The sequence below is a fragment of the Periophthalmus magnuspinnatus genome, chromosome 6, assembly GCF_009829125.3.
Source record: "Periophthalmus magnuspinnatus isolate fPerMag1 chromosome 6, fPerMag1.2.pri, whole genome shotgun sequence".
Classification (NCBI taxonomy): Eukaryota; Metazoa; Chordata; class Actinopteri; order Gobiiformes; family Gobiidae; genus Periophthalmus; species Periophthalmus magnuspinnatus.
This window is the reverse complement of record NC_047131.1, coordinates 13,044,689-13,063,036: the sequence shown is the minus strand read 5'-3', so window position 1 is coordinate 13,063,036 and position 18,348 is coordinate 13,044,689. Positions and strand designations below refer to the sequence as shown.

General features: G+C 38.9%; 1 protein-coding gene across 1 annotated transcript in view; it reads left to right on the top strand.

Moving 5' to 3' along the window:
- The window catches only part of igf1ra (insulin-like growth factor 1a receptor), an 88,917-nt gene that overhangs the window by 54,786 nt on the left and 15,783 nt on the right, over positions 1-18,348 (top strand). The window contains exons 3-10 of the mRNA XM_033968041.2: positions 1,784-2,084; positions 4,909-5,045; positions 7,024-7,168; positions 11,138-11,346; positions 12,029-12,155; positions 13,574-13,803; positions 15,095-15,262; positions 15,918-16,125. Coding sequence (XP_033823932.1) covers positions 1,784-2,084; positions 4,909-5,045; positions 7,024-7,168; positions 11,138-11,346; positions 12,029-12,155; positions 13,574-13,803; positions 15,095-15,262; positions 15,918-16,125 — 1,525 coding nt within the window. The remainder of the gene's footprint in view (positions 1-1,783; positions 2,085-4,908; positions 5,046-7,023; positions 7,169-11,137; positions 11,347-12,028; positions 12,156-13,573; positions 13,804-15,094; positions 15,263-15,917; positions 16,126-18,348) is intronic.

The following is an 18,348-nucleotide window of genomic DNA, read 5'->3' as shown; positions in this document are numbered from 1 at the left end:
CTCTCTCGGTCTTTCTTCTTCCTCCCTCCTCTGTCTGCTGGCACGAGGACACATGTTTGGAATGTCTCTTCATTGAGGAATCTGTTAAAATGCTGCAGAAGAGAGAGAGTAGAGAGAAGATAACATAAAGGAGAGAGGCGAAAGGGAGAAACAGAGAGACAGAGAAAGAGAGAGTAAAATACAGGAGAGAAGAGAAAGAAAGAAAGAGGAGAGTGAGATAGATAAAGAGAGGAAAAAGAAAGGAGAGAGAGAACGAAAGGAGAGAGATAAAGAGAAGAGAGAGACAGAGAGAGAGAAGTTAGAAAGAGAAAAGAAAGAGGCAAGAGTGAAAGAGAGCAGAGATAAAAGAGAGAAGAACTTGATCCAAAAAATGAGTGTACAGTTTGCTTTGGCTGCCCCCTTTTGGTCAGGTTCCAAAATCCTCTCACAGACTGAGGTCATACTCAGGGTACTTATACATGGCTCAAGTACTACTACTAAAATAGTACTTATTTTTCTACTACATTATCATATATATATATATATATATATATATATATATATATATATATATATATATATATATATATATATATATATATATATATATATATATATATATATATATATATATATATATATATATAATCTTTTTATTTTAGAGTAATAAAACTGTCACTTAAGCCTGGACTGAACCTAGTCTAAACCAGGATTTAACAAGGACTAGACTAGGACTAGGTTTACTACCAGATCTAAACCAAGACTAAACCAACAAGGTCTAAACCAGAACAAAACACCAAATCAAGGATAAACTAAGTCAGATTGGTTCACACTAAGGACATGAATTTAAATTATTGTTTCATTAAAAATTACCGTACATTAATTTTTAAAATCCAAATTTGTCGTAGCACGCAATGCAACCAGTTTATAGTATGTTTATTGTACCATTACAGCTGTAGGGAGCAGGAGACTGTTGCCATGGCACGCTGCCTCTGCTGAGCAGAGGCAGCGTGCCTCGTCTGGGCACTGTGGACCCTCCTCAGTGACCCTCACCCTGAACAAGTAAACACGTATTGTCCTCGCTCAGCCCCAAACAAAGACCGCAGATGGATTTCAGAATGAACCTTGACTTCAACACTTCCTCTTTCACATAGCACTGTTCCTCATGCATTTTCACACGCTCTAGATGCCTTTGTTTTGGTCACAATTCATGATAAACAAGTTTACTGCACAGTGTTTAAGTGTAGTAGTAGTAGTAGTAGTGGTGGTAGTAGTAGCAGTAAAAGTAAACTACAACAGTGCAGGAATATCACTTCATTTGGTTTTGATTATTATTTTTATTTTTTTTAAAGTAAGCTCATATCTTTTTTACACATGTAATTTGAGAACTAATGCAATACTAGACACGTCTGTATGTGTCTTAGCCCCCACTTACAGTGATCATGGTTTGACCTGTATGTAGACTCAGAAATCACATTATAATCAAGGGTAAACAAGGGTAGTGTGCAAACCTAATGATTTATAATGGAATAACAGCCGCAACAGTGTCTCAGGTGATTCAAAAGCTGGCAGTTCAAACTCCGCTTGGACCAGTGTTGTTGACTCTGTTGTCTCCGTAGGCAAGACACATCACCACTTTGATTGAATGTGGTGTGCTTGGTTTGTGGTGATCGGGGGCAAGTAGTTTTTTATGCATATGGATTTCTGTATTTCCAGACAGTCTGAACCCTTGATTTCTGATAATTCATTATGAACACAATCCTTCGCACAGTGACTAACCATCCTCTCTCTCCCTGTGTTACAGTGTGCCCGGAGCAGTGTAAGCATGCCTGCACAGACCAGGGGGAGTGCTGCCACAGTCAGTGCCTGGGCCGGTGCTGGGAACCCCACAATGACAGGGCCTGCTCCGCCTGCCTGCACTACCAGTACGAGGGCCGCTGTGTGCCCCAGTGCCCCCCGGACACCTACATGTTTGAGGGCTGGAGGTGCGTGACGCTGGAGCAGTGTGCCCATGTCCACCTGCCTGAGGATACCCACTTTGTCATCCACGACGGGGAGTGCATGTTGGACTGCCCCTCAGGCTTTATACGGAATGACTCCAACCGGTAAGAGGCTAAAACCTGCAGTATGAGTCGATAGATTCTGTTGTAATGTTCAAATGCAAAGACATTGAGAGAGGCTTTTTGGGTGCAGCTTTAGTGTTTAGTGTTTAGTGTTAGGAGGAGGGTCCATGGTACAGAAGGATTTATCTGGACAGTGATTTCTGGATGGGTCAAAACATCATTTCAAAAACATTTTCAATCTGAAGGTACTGGTCTGCGGAGCCTAGCTCAAGGACATGTAAATTGTAGCTACATTTGGAGAGAAAATCGTTGAAAACTTATTTTCAACAAATGCAATGTTTTGGGTAAAACTTGGTTTTAAAATTAAAGCTTAAAATGAAAAACACACACTTGCATCATGGACATGAAGAAATGCATATGATGCAGCTTTTAAGATAAAGGCAATGGATCTGGCATCAAAGAAGGTACGGTAATAGAGCCATTCCAAGTTTTGGCAATGAACCTATGGTTTATTAATGCCAAATGGCAGCGGGAAGAACTTAGTCAATGTAAAAACATAACAAAAGCTTTCAGAGGAAATAAAAGCAGCAGCAGCATGTTGGTGCTGTTTTATCAAAACATGCAGGTATGTTTATCCTGAGTTACTGTTGTGTTGGTGCTTTGTTGATGCCCTGTTAGTGCTGTTTTATTTTCAAAACATGCAGGCAAGTTCATCCCGTGTTGATGGCGTGTTGGTGTCGATTTTCAGGCACAGTTAAAAAAAAAAAAAAGTGTGTCTTAAATTAAAACAAAAAAAAACTTGTTGTTCCGTCTTTCTGTGTAAATATCTCATGTTACAACATCAAAACCTGCAGTTTATATTTAGGTGCGGCTTACATATGTACAAAATGTATTTTTGCTTTTAAAATTTAGTTGGTGCTGCTTATATTCAGGTGTGCTCAATAGTTTGAAATTTACGGTAATGCTATTACTGTGAATCTTTCTTGAGGTGGCAGTCACCTGCATAATTCCACTGAAATTAAGTTAAAACCATACATACAGAGATAAATACGTTTTATACCATATTGTGGAAGATTATAGCCAAAGGAACAACATTTCCATGGAAACAAGCAAGAGGAGTCCCTCCTTCAGGCCAAATAAGAGTCAGGTTTATGGAGATGAAAGCCTGCTCACAGTGAGGATTTATGTTTTTCTAAGGTTTTCAGTGCAATAAACCAAATGCTTCTATTTTAGTCAGACTTCTTTTCCCACAGTTAATTTTCAGGAGGATTAGTCTTACGTGGAAGAAACATGTTTTTGGGTCAGGATCTTGGTCAGGAATACCTAGCTGGAGGATTCGCTTCATAGTTTGATAGTGTGACTAGGGAGCACTCAAAGCTCTCCTCTCTCAGATGTGACCCTTTAACAGAACAGTCTGAAGACTGTGACCCCTGACTGCTGTAACCATGTCATCATCCCATCCGTGTAATACCGAGTCTCCATAAACGCAAGAGCTGTTCTATATCTCTGCTCATATTACCACATGAGAAAAGTAATTTTAAACATAATATTCATATGATATGAATTTGCTAATATATGTCATCAATGCAGAAACTCCATCTAAAATACAGGAACATTTACACACTAGGAAGACATTCATCAGCTTAAGCCTTCATTTAACAAAATAAAGGTCTTCTTCTTCTTGTTCTTCTTCCTATTATTATTATTATTATTATTATTATTGTTGTTGTTGTTATTATTATACCACATAAGTCAAATCTGCTCCCTGTGTCCAATCAGTAAAATTATAAATTTTGCTAAATGTAATAAATAGAAAAGACTAGCCAAGATTTAGTCAAATTTATCCATATTTTAGTGAAATGAGTAATCTGAACTGTCATATTCACTTTAAGGGCAGGTTCAATAATATTGAGATATTTTTGTGGCAGTATATCACGTCTCAAAATGTGGGATTGTTGTTTGACAGGCCTATCCTTGACCTAAACTAGATTAGACCTGCTCTCCTCTCAGAAAGCCTTGTTCCACTCGACTTGACCTTAGTTTATCTGTCTGATTTTACAAGGCTCTCGGTGTACTCTGTCTCCAATGTAGTCCCGGAGGTGGAAGCAGTGCAGACTATAGGCCCAGGAAAGACCCAAGCACCTTGTGTATGCAGTGAACTTATCAGTCTGGAATGAGGAGTGGGCTGGGGGAAAGTTCAGGCACAACCCAAACTGCACTGAAAAAAACATGCATTCTTCATGTATTTGTACACTTAGGTCTATGTTGTATGGGAAAGTGTCTCTAGAATACAGTTTTTAAACATTAGATAAACTATTTAACTGCCTTTATAAGGTGAAGATGGTTAGTGGGAGATTTGTGCATGCAGAATTGTTTTGGGATGTCGATGCCAATGTTCCATCAAATCTGGTTTAAGATACGTTCATTTGATATAAGCAGACTTATAGGTCTGTGTAAAGTCTGATCTGCTGCTTTAAATATGAATCTTGAATCACTGTGATTTTTTAAATCTCATAATTACATTCTTAAATGAACTGTATGTAGCCTGTACTGTTATGCAAATAGAGGGCAAGTTTTTACAGAATATGAACAGGCCACGCCTCATGTGAAAGCTCAGAACCTCCAGAATTCACTCACTGAGCTGCAGAGGCTGCACTAGCACTGACTCATGATTGGCTGCAGGTGCTGGAGTTTAGGTAGTAGATCAGAGAGATGCTTTGTAGATTTAAATCAACTGGATTTCAGCATTGAGACTGGCAACACAAATGACAGACTGATATTGGGATCATTCTGCTTTCTGATTGGATAATCATCTTAAGAACCAAAACATCAAATTCTAACTGTATATGTCTGTTTATGTCTGCAGGCCGCTGTGCAGTGCGTGTAACGGCCCGTGTGATAAGATTTGTCCCTCTGCGGTCATCGACTCTGTGGACGCTGCCCAGTCTCTCAAAGACTGCACTGTCATCGGAGGTAACTTGGACATCAACATCCGCCATGGAAGTGAGTACAACTAAAAACTACTGCTACTTCACATAGACACCAAGCACCTACCCACCCAGCCAACCACCGACCCAACCATCCGCCTGCCCATGAAGCCAAGCGCTACTATTACACATACACATTACCTGCAGACCACAGACCACACACATCATCAACCACTATGGGAGTGCATACAGCCCACCCTACACGTGCACACCAACCTCCCAACCACTCGCAATCACAAGCCACATGCACACCACAGCCACCATGGAAGTGAGTAGACCCACCCCTATACGTACACACCACCTGCCCACCTGATGCATCTGAGCGTAAACAGTAAAGCACAAATACGACGGTCAGCTACAGTGCCGTGCAACACATTTGTTACTCGGTGCGGGCGGGGTGGGTCCAAATAGAAGCTCAACTGTGTGTCACTACTGGACATCAACATACACACCACCCACTGAACTCAACCAACCACCTACCCAATCAACCCACCACCACCTCCATACGAAGAATACAACAAATACAACAGATGCAAAATAAAATGCACTTAAGAATACAATCTGGACATCAACATTCACCCTGGGAATGAGTACAGCCCAGCCTTAAACATACACATCCTCCAATTGTCACACAACATTTTTTGCATAACTCAAAGTGCTATTTGAAATGTAGCTGTACTTTTGTATAATGCCATTTGTTGTCTGTAAAACTTACTGTCGAACTGTTCTGAAACTTTAGCAGTTTACGCATATTTCTTTTGGAGTTTAAATTTGTTAACAACCAGATCCTATATAGTACCTCCCCATACACATACACATACAAACACACAACAGCACAACCAGGACATCAACTTCCTGGGAGTCTTAATATAAATGAGTTGGAACATGGATCAGAAACAATCACTGCTGTATACAAGAATATATTACTTTAAACGTCTATCAGTGAACATGGTTGGGAATCAGACCTCCTCTGTTCACTTTTGGATCTGGTTGGAGGCCGCTGGGAGCTGCTGCTGGGAGGTACAGAGAGGGCCACAGAACCACCAGGACCTCCAGCCCCTTTAGGCTAACCCAATTATCACATTACAGTGTAAGCTCTCACTCCGCAGGCTGGATCAGAGCTTAATCCATGCATATGAGGCCTGTGGATGTGAGCATTAAGAGACTGTCTGAGGGGACGTATGGAATCAGTCTGGGTTAGGCCATACATCACAACTGGTACTATGAACTGACCAGATTTTATATGTGTTTCATCAAAGGTAAAAAAGGTGTTAAAGGGCTCATGTTACAGTATTTTCTGATCAATGTTATAATGTTGTTTCCTCATCAAAAACATTAGAGGAGTTTTTTTTTCTGGTTCATTCATACGTTTAACAGACAAGCCCTGTGTTCTTCTCTCAAACTCCGACTCTTTGAACATGTCTTTGTGGTAAGAGGATGAGATGTATTTTTCAGATGATAGCTTTGCAGCACCACTCACATCAAGTTTAAAATTTTTAATCAAAATAATTTAAATTAATGTAGATATTAACCTTTTTGCATTTTAAGCTTAGCTATTCTTGACAAAATTGACAAACTAGCTTAAAACTTTGATTAGATTTTGCCTTTAGTAAGCAAGTAGATCACAATTATAAGCAGATATACATGCAAAAATTTAATACTTGAAGCAAAAGCATAGCAAATCTGTGTTAATAATACTTATTTCATTCGCTGCCCTGGAAGTGAGCAAGAGAATTATAGTCTGTGTTATCCCCTCTGCTTTTTTAAATCCTTTTCACTGCAATAAAACAATGATATTTTGAGATGTTTCAGATTAGTAAATAGCTATAATGCTAATATTACTGTACCTCTTGCAGTTACACAAACATATAAACCAAACCATTTAAAGAAAGTAATTGGTGAAACATGTGACACAATGGTATTCTTATTTATATGTATAAATGTTACAAACTGCTGAATGTTAGTTGCTGATACAGATTCTGTCTCTTGCATAGACAACATTGCATCAGAGCTGGAGAGCTTCATGGGCCTGATCCAGAAGGTGACGGGCTACGTGAGGATCCGACATTCCCACACGCTGGACTCTCTCTCCTTCCTCAAGAGCCTGCGCCAAATCGAAGGAAAGCAGCTCCTGGACAAGTAGGCCCCCTTTCACCACTACTTTTTATGTCCCAGTCTATAAAGGAGGAAAAAGTATACACTAAATACATAAATTAACTGATGGATATATTGTTACCTCAAAATAATTAATCTAAAGTAAAAATTATTTAAAAAATTTCCAATCTCCAATTTTCCTGGAATCCAGAGTACACGCTTCTTCAATATTTTACGAACATCACCGGTCACCAGTGAATTGACAGGTATGTTAGCCAGTCAGAGACACACATGGTGTGTCTGTATGAAAAAAAGACTGCTTATGCGGAAAAAAGAAAGGAACAAAATATCATAGGGGACTGAAAAAAATCGTGGATTTCTGCAGAATCAGTGAGTGAAGCACTAGCAGTTAATCTTAGCTAAGACATTTGATTTTGTTTATAAATTTCAGGTTATCAATTTCAGCTTCACATGTCATTGGAATAAAGAAATCTGATTGGACGATCATGTTTGGTTCTGGCTTGAGACGCGATGGAGGGAGTGGGGACCAGACTGATATCCCTCTGTATAAAAAATACAGAGACATATTATTCTGGATTTTCTAGACAAAACTTCAGTCAGTTATGTATACCATGTGTAAATGTATAAAATTCTGTTTTTACTCTACATAAAAATTAGTACTGTGATTTCAATTATGCCTTTATTAATCATCATTATGATTTTTGAATCACTGAGTTCACTATTCCAATAATTTTGCTTGAATTTTACATTTTTATTAAGGTTAAAATTTTACATTCATAATGCGAATTTAGATATATTTATGTTTTTACTTACCTAAGATCTAGGTATAACTAAAACACTATTTTTTTTGTTTTGTTTTACTTTTTATATTTTAGAAAGCTGCTTAAAGCTTAGTCTCCTGGTTATAAGCCCTGGCCCTAGATGAGTTGTCCAAAGTAGATCTCCTCTTCAGACTCCTTGTCTGGCATCTCGAACCAGAAGCAGCCCCTGGCTTTGGTCATGCTGTGCCTCTTTTGCCCCTGTCTGAACCCAGGTGGAGGGCAGGTGGACGAGGTGGGAGGGACACACGGCTCCATCAGCTTTGGGATATTGTAGATTTCCTGGGTTTCTGGACAAGTTGAACTTTCAGACTTGACTCTAGGTTCGAATGAGATCCAAAGCTCCACATTTGGGCTTGCATTGCTTCTCAAAATGCGATTCTTTCTCCGGTTGCGTCTTTTCTTCTTTGGAGTTTGAAGCTCCTGATCTGGCTTAGGCTCCACTGTTTGTGTGTGGACTACTGGAGATGCTAGAAGTTGGGTGTGGTCATTTTCTGTATAAGGGATTTCTTCTTTTGGGGTTGTGACACTATTGCCAGTTGAAAAAAAGCTTACCGGTAAATAGCGACTTTTCAACTTGTCCAAAGAAAAGTTTGAATACAGGTTCTTCTCCTGGGATCTCCGACCAAACACCGCCCTTTTCCTTTTTAGAATCGCACTTGATCTTCCTTGTTTTTGGGAGCTCTGAATGTCTGCTCTTCTTCATTGAGTCAGAGGAGCCAGTTCAACAATGTTTGACTCAAGAGGATTATTTTCAGACACCATAGCCTCTCACTTGTCTTCTGTTGGAGTCTTTCCACTATTTTTGTTGCTAGTAGAAAGCTGGTTCTCCAAAGTAGGCCTGAAGAGTAACCTGTCCACTTATCCAAAAAATACCTCCACTTTTGGTTCATCAAACGGCAGCTTTAAACCCACACCACCTCCTGTCCTTTTAGAACTACACTTTGGTTTAATAGTATTCTGCTGAATTGAAGGTCCATTCACCTTATTTGGCTGAGGGTTGAACTTTGCTGGAGGTGCCTGCTTATTTTGAATAACTTGCCTCTCTTCACTTTCTTCTGTTTTGATCTTGTTCAAGACGTAGATTTTCAAAGGTCTGCAGATTAAGTCCTCCTCCACTTTGTCATCATTCATCAAAGCGTGTCTGAAAAAGTGTTCAAAAATAGCCTATATTCTAGTCTACAGCTACAATAATTAAGTGCATGTTGAGTAATTTTGCGATCTCTCCTGGGCACTATTCAAACCTACCTTATGGTTAGCTGTACAATCCTATCCAAAGCTCAGCCCACAAGCCTACATCACCTATGCTCCCACACAGCCATTTTCCATAAATATACAAAAGCAAGAAACAAAACAACACAGTGCAACTTTACAAATCTGATGCGATATGCAGTACCATAGTTTGATTAGCAGGATGGTCGCTGATTGTAATTTGATAGTGCTCTGAAGAGGGTCAAAAATGGAACCGGAACTTATGAAACATAGGTACAGGTATTGCATTTTTTAACACTACTTCCTGTAATTTTTTTAACTTTTCTTTCAAACTTTTTTTCTCCACACACTGCCACTTAACTAATGGAAAAGTCTGCTAAATATTTACCACAGGTACCATCCCACCAAACCAAGTCATAATTAGAAAAACATGAAAACCTGTTGGATGCACTTTAAATGATAAACCAAATATAAGTCTTTAGTATTTCGGCACAGTGCACTTTACACACGGCTGTTTCATCTCAAGAGTGCAGCCTGATAAGTTAGCTAAACAGATAGTGTTGTGCTATCAGTGTCCTGTTAGCCTGGATCAGCAGCTCATTCAGATACGAGGCTGACTTTTGGCTGTCGGTCAGAAGCAGGGGTCATGGGAAAGCCAGTACCCGTCTCCTCACTCTCTCCCAAGGCTTAGGTTACACCCGAGGAATGCCCATAAGGAAGGCATGTATTTAATATGGAGGTGTAGTACAGCACATGTCCTTTCAAATGTCACATGTCACATGAACTGGATATCAGGGAATGCACTGACATCATGCTGCTGTCATGAAAAACATTATTTTCATTTGGAAAATATAGAGACATTGAAATTACTTTTAATTAGTGTTGTTATCTGCAAAAAATGAAAATAAAATTGATTCCTGTACTATAAAAAGTAAACACTGAAAAATCTATTATGCTGATGATTTTATGTTGATCCAAAGCAAATAATTGGGCATATATGATGATATTTCCTAATCTATGTTAGAATATTGTTTCCTCATCAAAAACATACCCGGAGTTATGTTTTGTTTCATTCACATTTAACACACAAACCCTGCAAATTTCAGCTGAGTTCTCTTTCAAATGGAAAATATTAATGTGGTAATACAGGAAGTGCTCCACTGTGTTTTTAAACTCCATAGACCTTCACTAGAATCATTTGGCAGTTCCAGGGCTGAGATTATCCAATCTCTAATAAACAAAAGGTAAAATGCTGTTGTTAATTTGGAAACTGAGTTCATGACATCATAAGGTCAAACAGAGCATTTTGAGTTTTGGAGATGTGGACAGAGTTACTCAAACATGTAAATAAAACAAAAAACAACTCCATCTATGTTTTTGATGAGCTAGAGCATTCTAACATTGCTCAAAGCTCACAAGAGTCATTTTTTTGCATAATATAGAACCTTTAATACATTCTACATAAAATATAAAAAGGTAGACTATATTGATTTAATATACAAGTAAAAAAGACGACATAAAACATTCATGTATTTAAAGTCAGCATTATGTTTTGTGTAGGCAATGCTAAATTGCTTTTAATTTTAATTTTATTTACTGTGTTTTAGACTTTTATTACATTACAAAGCTTTACTTCCATATGTATCTCTAAGCGAGTACTACAAGTAAATACACTGACAATACATGTGATATTAGGGTTGAGCAATATGGCAAAAAATATCTCATTAAATATATTTCTTGTGCACTTATTCACCTCAAGAGGTATATATATTGTATCTGTATGTTTCTTCTGAGAATTTACTCTTCGCTGTGATTGAATCTGGCTATCACTCATGACATGGGCTGACCAATGAGAAGGGAGGGGACAGAAAGTTAAATCACAGTCATTTAAGCACAGAGCATTGCCCCCTCCTCACTGAAGAAAGAGCTGTGAGACTATTATGTATTGTGTCTCTTTCCCCAGAATGTACTCGTTTTCAGCCATCAACAACCTGAACCTGCAGTACTTGTGGAACTGGACACAGCACAACCTGACCATCGACAAGGGGCGCCTCTTCTTCCGAATGAACCCCAAACTGTGCATGTCCGAGATCCACAAGATGGTGGAACGTACAGGCATCACAACCAAGCAAGAGGAGAGTGACTTCCACAACAACGGACAGAGGGCCAGCTGTGAGTACTGCATCAAAATACTCTAGCAGTGTAGGGCCAGCTGTGAGTACTGCAGTATGTGTGAATTTTGAAAAGTGGGGCATTTATATTACAAGTTAAACATTTTGCTAGGCATGGCGTCACAACCCATAGCAACAACCCATTTTATGTAGACGTAATTGATGTGGGGCATTTTAAATGTTGGTCAAATTGAATACCGTAAATTTCGGACTATAAGCCTCTACTTTTTTCCCACGCTTTGAACCCTGTGGCCTGTACAACGGTGCGGCTAATTTATAGATTTTTATTGGCTAATGGCCACTAGGCGGCCTTCTCTAACAGTAAATGCAAAAGTGAGAGAGACGTGGGGAAATTATGCGCTGAAGAATACACTAGTTTTGATTTTGAAGTGTCATTTTGCCCATCATGCACACACCCTCATCATGGAAAACACACGAAGAAATGCATATGATGTAGCTTTTAAGTTAAAGGCAATGGATCTGGCATCAGAGAAGGAAATAGAGCCACTGTTGTAAGATTGGCATGAATGAATCGTTGGTGCAATGTTTGAGGCGGCAGCGGGAAGAATTTATAATCTCAAGCAGAATCTTGTGGCTGATGTCTAAATGTCCTTTTAAAGTAAAGCTTCAGTGGTTCTGGTCTCACATCCAGACCTTTTGTAACTGTTGCATTTTGTCCATAGGTGAAAGTCACATTCTGAAGTTCAAGTCCAACCACACCACGAGCTACAGTATCTGGCTGAGCTGGGAGCACTACCGACCTCACAACTACTCGGACCACGTCAGCTTCATCGTCTACTACAAAGAAACGTATGCCCTAAATACTAAATACTACATACATAGTACATACATATTACATACATATTATATACATCCATACTATATAGATAGTACATACATAGTATATACTACATATATAGTACATAGTACATACATACTGCATGCATCCTACATACATAGTACATACACGTTGCATACATTGTGCATACATACTACATACTAGTGTTGTCACAACACCGACATTTCAAACTAGATTTCACTGTTGCATTTACTACAAACTCGATACTAGTAGATTTTGTTGTGTGAGTTTCCAGCAGAATGAGGATCTCAACACTGCCCTCAGTGCAGCACAGAGCAGGCTGCCTGCTGCTAAAAACAGTCTCATCCCTCTGCATACAGATAAAAACCTACTTTTTCTCAAAACTGTTACCACAGCTCAGTGTGCGCCCTCCCTCTTACCTCCTCTCACTTCCCACCGCTCGTATTCATGCCCTCATATACAACCAATGCCCCGCCTGCAGCCCGCTTGCAACCCGCCCCGTGTACATTAAAAAGGCTGCCCATTGAAATGCAATGTCACTATAAACTATGGTTTTAGGCCTACTTTACCGGTGACAATATTGGATCAGCACCTGAGAAATAATGCTTTTTAACAAATTAATTAGACTAAGAGACTAATAATCATTTAAAATCAAGTGAGAGTTTGTGTCTTTTCCATCCTCTCTTTCTTGCTTGCTCTTGCCTGTGTAACACACAGAGGAGCAGGGTGAAGGAGCAGAGCAGACAAGGAGGAAGACAGACACAGATAAATCAGCTCCCACAAGAGATCCTGGACAGAGGGACAGACATGTTCCCTCCTTGTTAGGCTGTACAATGATGGGTGTTTTATTACAATCTGACTCATATTCACATAGAAACTGCCTAATGAGAAAATTAATTTTGGCCTTAATGCAAAGATACAGCTGTACCTTGGAGACACAAGATGGTGGTCAGCCTTTCATAACACTCCACCGCACCACCCCTCTATGTAGGCTATTGATCTTTTTTCTTTTTTTTTTTGCCAAATCCAACCTTCAGGTAACTCATGAGACGCATGGGTCTAAAGACAACCTGCACATGACTAGTCCGTAGCCTTTGTTTTGTTGTGTGTGCATGTGTCACTGTGCTGTGAATACACTGGAATTGTTTCTTCATCAAACAAATAAAGAAAACATTTCTTAATATTAGATTATTTCTACAGGCCTATTTAATAGCCCATATCTTAAAAAAAATAAAAATAAAAAAACTATGAAAGCGCATTGGGTTGCAAGATGTGACCAATTAGAAAAAGTTGATTGCCAGAAAAAAAGTTTGAGATCCGTATCTGATTTTCGATACTTTTGACAACCCTACTACATATACTGACGTTGTCCATCCCTTCACACTCTTACATATTTCTGCGTCTTCAGTCCTTTCCAGAACATCACAGAGTTCGACGGGCTGGACGGCTGTGGCTCTAACAGCTGGAACATGGTGGACGTGGATCTCCCTGATGACCAGAGCGTAGACCCCAAAGTGACCCTGCAGCAGCTCAAGCCCTGGACCCAGTACGCCATCTTTGTGAAGGGCATCACTCTGCAGGTGGACCGGCTCCCGGGGGCCAAGAGCCGCATCGTCTACATCCGCACACGGCCCTCTAGTCAGTAAACTGTTAACTGATATGTTTACTTCTATTAGGCATTCAAAACAAGTTACATTAAAGGGCCTATATTGCACAATTTTTGATTTATGTTATAATGTTGTTTCCTTATATCAAACAGACATGGAGTTGTGGTTTGTTTCATTCACACATTGTTCATTGTTTCATGTTACAGTACAGTACAAGTTACAGCTGTTGTTTTAACCTAATTGAAACTGCTTCACTCCTGCATCAGATAGTGATTTTCTGTGACAATATCAATTGAACAAAAGGTAAAACAGCTTAAGGCTATTCTAGTGTATTGAGTAAAATGGTTAAATTAAGCCTAAAAATAGCTGTTAACCACTACATGACATCACAAGGTGGCACAGAGCATTTTGAGCTTTTGAGATGTAAACAGACTAATAATAAAGTGTTACTCAAACATGTGTGAATGAAACAAAACACAACTCCTGCTCTGTTTTTGAGGAGGTAACACCATTATAACATAGCTAAAAGCTCACAGCAGTCATTGTATGTAATATAGGACCTTTAAATAACTATAACTATCCTTTCTTACACAAGGTTACATATTTTTCCCAGTAACACGATGGAAGTATTAGTGTTGTTGATTTGGGCTTCCACTTAAATTCCCATCAGTCTTATCAAATAAAAATGTTCCAAATCATTTTAATTTATTTTCTATTTATCTTCCCGTCCTTATCTAACAAATAAATATATTTTTTTAATATTTTTAAATATAAAAACTTGTCATGTTTTTGACTTGCAATTGCTTTTATGTCTTTGCTACTTTGAAACACCACAAACCACATTAATCAGATTCAATGATTGCAAATTATTTCCAAAAAATCTTTACTTAAAGGCACTGTACCTGATTTTTAGTTTGCAGAGGTCCAAAGTTATTCCTCACTTACCTCATGCATTCAGAGCATCATAATTTGGCATCATGGTAATGCTAACAGCAGCTATCATACTAGCACTTCCTACTTGTCTGACAATAAAACACTTTATAATGAGATGTAGACAGTACACAGCAAACTTATTTTAACCACAAGAGCTGCTTCTACAATATTTCTGTAATGGGGCAAGACACATTTTCCTGAAATACTTGGGCTGGGCCTTTAAATGAATTAATTTAAATGGAGTCTGTGTGTTTATTTGGGACTCCAGAAATGATAGGCCTATTCTAAGCCCCAGATATTGATTCTCCACCAGGCGGGCTGTGGGGATTAAACCTTCAACCTTCCTGTTAAAGAGCTAACGTAAACAATGACCTCCTTTGTGATTCCAGTGCCATCGATGCCTAAAGAAACTCGTGCCTATGCCAACTCCTCCACCCATCTACTAGTGAAGTGGCTTCCCCCAACCTTCCCCAATGGCAACCTGAGCTACTACCTGGTGCGCTGGCAGCAGCAACCCGAGGACCGCGAGCTTTACCTACACAACTACTGCTCTAAAGGTCTGCTTCACCACCACACATGCACCGGTTTAAGCAAGCTAAAGAGGGGAGAGATCTACTTTTTATACATGTACAAAATGTTACGTTTACAATGGAAACACACCTGAAGTTTTCTGTTTCATGGATCTTTACGTAACCTGCCATCTTACTAGTTTAAAAAAGTACTATAATCACAAACAGAGATGGGACAAAGATGGGTCATGCACATGAAGTTTAAAATCTTACATATGGTTTCTTAGCATTTGGTTACAACAACTCTCATGCATAAACTAACACATCCGGAGGTCCTCTTTTAAGTTTTAAAAATCCATACACTTTCTGTCCCATTATACATTGTAATATTTTACTGCTTATACTTCAATCTATCTTTTAGCATCCTGTTGACAATAACAACACTGCTAATTATTATTATTTAGTTTCATTATGTTCACTCCATACATAAACAGGTTAATTTTAAACTGTTTGCAGTGGGCCAAAATTATTCCTCACTTACCTTATGCATTCTAAGCATCCTAATTATTCCTCTTATTCATTCGTTTAGTAGCGCTTTTCACATCTCTCAGAATCCAGAGCGGGGTTTAGCTATGAGTACAAGGCACAAGGTAAGTACAAGGTAAAAAATCAGACAGATAATCCTGTTTGTTTTGTTACACAGAACTAAAGACCCCTATCCGCGTCCCGGCAAATGGCCTGACCGAGCAGGAGGAGAACACCAAACCCACCAAGTCGGACGCGGCAGAGAACGAGAAGGGTCCGTGTTGTGGCTGCCCCAAGACCCAGGAGGAGAAGGACCGGGAAAAGGCCAACCGCGTTTTCATCAAGGTGTTCGAGAATTTCCTCCACAACGCCATCTTCCTGCAAAGGTATAGCACCAACACGGCTCCACATTAGTGTTGTCACGATACTCACATTTCAAACTTGATTTTGATACTAAGGAATAGATTTGATACTCCATACCGATTCTGATACCACGGTGATAAACAGTAGTATTTTCTTTAATATTCCCATGTGGCCTTATATCTGTGTAATCCCTCAATGGTCCAGGTACGTTTCATAGCGGTCCATGGGTGTTTACTAGTCTATGTGGTTTTGTTCTGATACAGCTCCAGATAATGAGGAAAGATTAATTTCAGTCCTGTGAATATGACGTGTTTAGTTCCATGCCTGCTCAAATGAGTATCTAATTTTGGTGCTAGTTTTAGTATCAATGAGCATCTTATTTTCACTTTTTTTGACAACTCAAAGTTTAAAGTAAATTTTTCACACACAAATGGGGCTACAAAATTACACTAATTGTTTGTTACACTATGGAGCTTTTGCAATCAATATGATCTTTGTTATGTGATATCCATTTGGCAGCAACAAATATTACAGTATCAATAAGAAAAATAAATCATAACTTTCCATGGTAATCATATCCATAACAGCCCCTCCTCTCTTGATCTCTCTCCCGTGTGCAAATGTCATGGTCTATATGTTTTTAATGATTTTTTAATAAAACCACAGCTGCCTTATAGTGCCCAAGGGAGGGTGTAATCCTGGGGATGACCTGAAGGAGGGCGTGGTGAGCAGAGCAGAAAAATGGGTTTGATATGGGAGTTTTTGCTGATCGCTGCTCTAGTACATATTTTCTGAGTTAAGAGGGCTGCGAGGATGTACATGAATTCATCTGGGAATTTAAAAGAACTGGGGAGGTAGTGCATTTATTAAAAGTGACGAGATTGCCCTCTGCATTTGACTCATGCTTCAGTGCTGATACTAAGCTAGGTTGGATTATTGTGTATGTTTTGTGGTGATTGGAGAAGCCCAAAAAACAACCCAAAAAACAACTACAATGCAGTCCTTCTAACCTCCATTCTGATCTGGTCAGACCCAGGACTCAAACTCAGTACTTCATTACATCATGTGTGTAGAGTGAGAGAATAATGGACTGCTAAATTGTAACTCAGAGGTTGCCAAACTTTTCAGACCACGACCCCCAGTGTTAGGCTGGTGACCTGCTCAAGTTTTCACAACAGAGAGTGTGTGTGCTCCACAGCACTGCCTTTGATCTTAAGTGCTGTCAACAGAGAAAACAAAACTGAAACTTAAGAGCATGTAAGTCCACCTGAGGATCAGCTGTGCTTCTCTGGTTCATTTGTTTGGGCATTTGTTTTGAGTTATAACTGAATAGATGTCCTGTTTTAAAATAGGAATTAACCGAGTTATGCAAGAGTGTATGCGATAGTGGAGACACACGCGTGCTCCGTGTGGCTCTGCACCAGACCCAAATCCGGACAGATCAGTTTTCAGTTTATTTCAATAATCATCCTACGCTTATTATTACAATTTTATTTTAACATATGAACTAAAGTAAAACATAAATAATTGTATTCATATATTTGAAAATAAAATCATTTCTGGAAATCATCTCATGACTCCTTACCCCCTCCCAGAGGTCGCGACCCTCATTTTGGGAACCACTATTGTAAATAATTACCTCACGTGCATGTTACTCATTGATACTGGAACATTTAATACCAGATCACATGTCTGCATAAGGCTAAGGACGAGCCGCACCAAAACTGAGACAGGAAAGAGGCTTTTAGCTGTTTTGCTTCACAAAAATGGAATACACTGCAAGGAAAAGTAAAACTTGAGGCACTGGTTACACAATTGCAATTTAATAATCTGGTGACGAACTTTTATATACACACTTGCTTGTGTTTTTAATGTTTTATATGGACTTGTATACTTTTTTTTTTTTTTTTTTCTGTTTGTATTGTATTTTAAACATGAAAAAGGGAGCCCAAGTGTCTCCTTGGGTTCCAATGTATAAATAAAGATAAATAAATAAATTAGTGTTAGTGTTAATAATAAAGTGTCTTCTATTATTTATATCCTTTTAATAATTTAAGTAAGTAAATTAAGACCAAAATACTAACGTGGGAATTGTTAATGCACTAAACCTTTCAATAAGCAGTATTTAACTTTCTGCATGATTCCATGGAAACAGAAAGTGAAAACCATACTTCGGAACATTCTCCTTGTAGATAAATCAGTTTTATGCCATACTGTCAAATATTATAAAGAACATTTCCATGGAG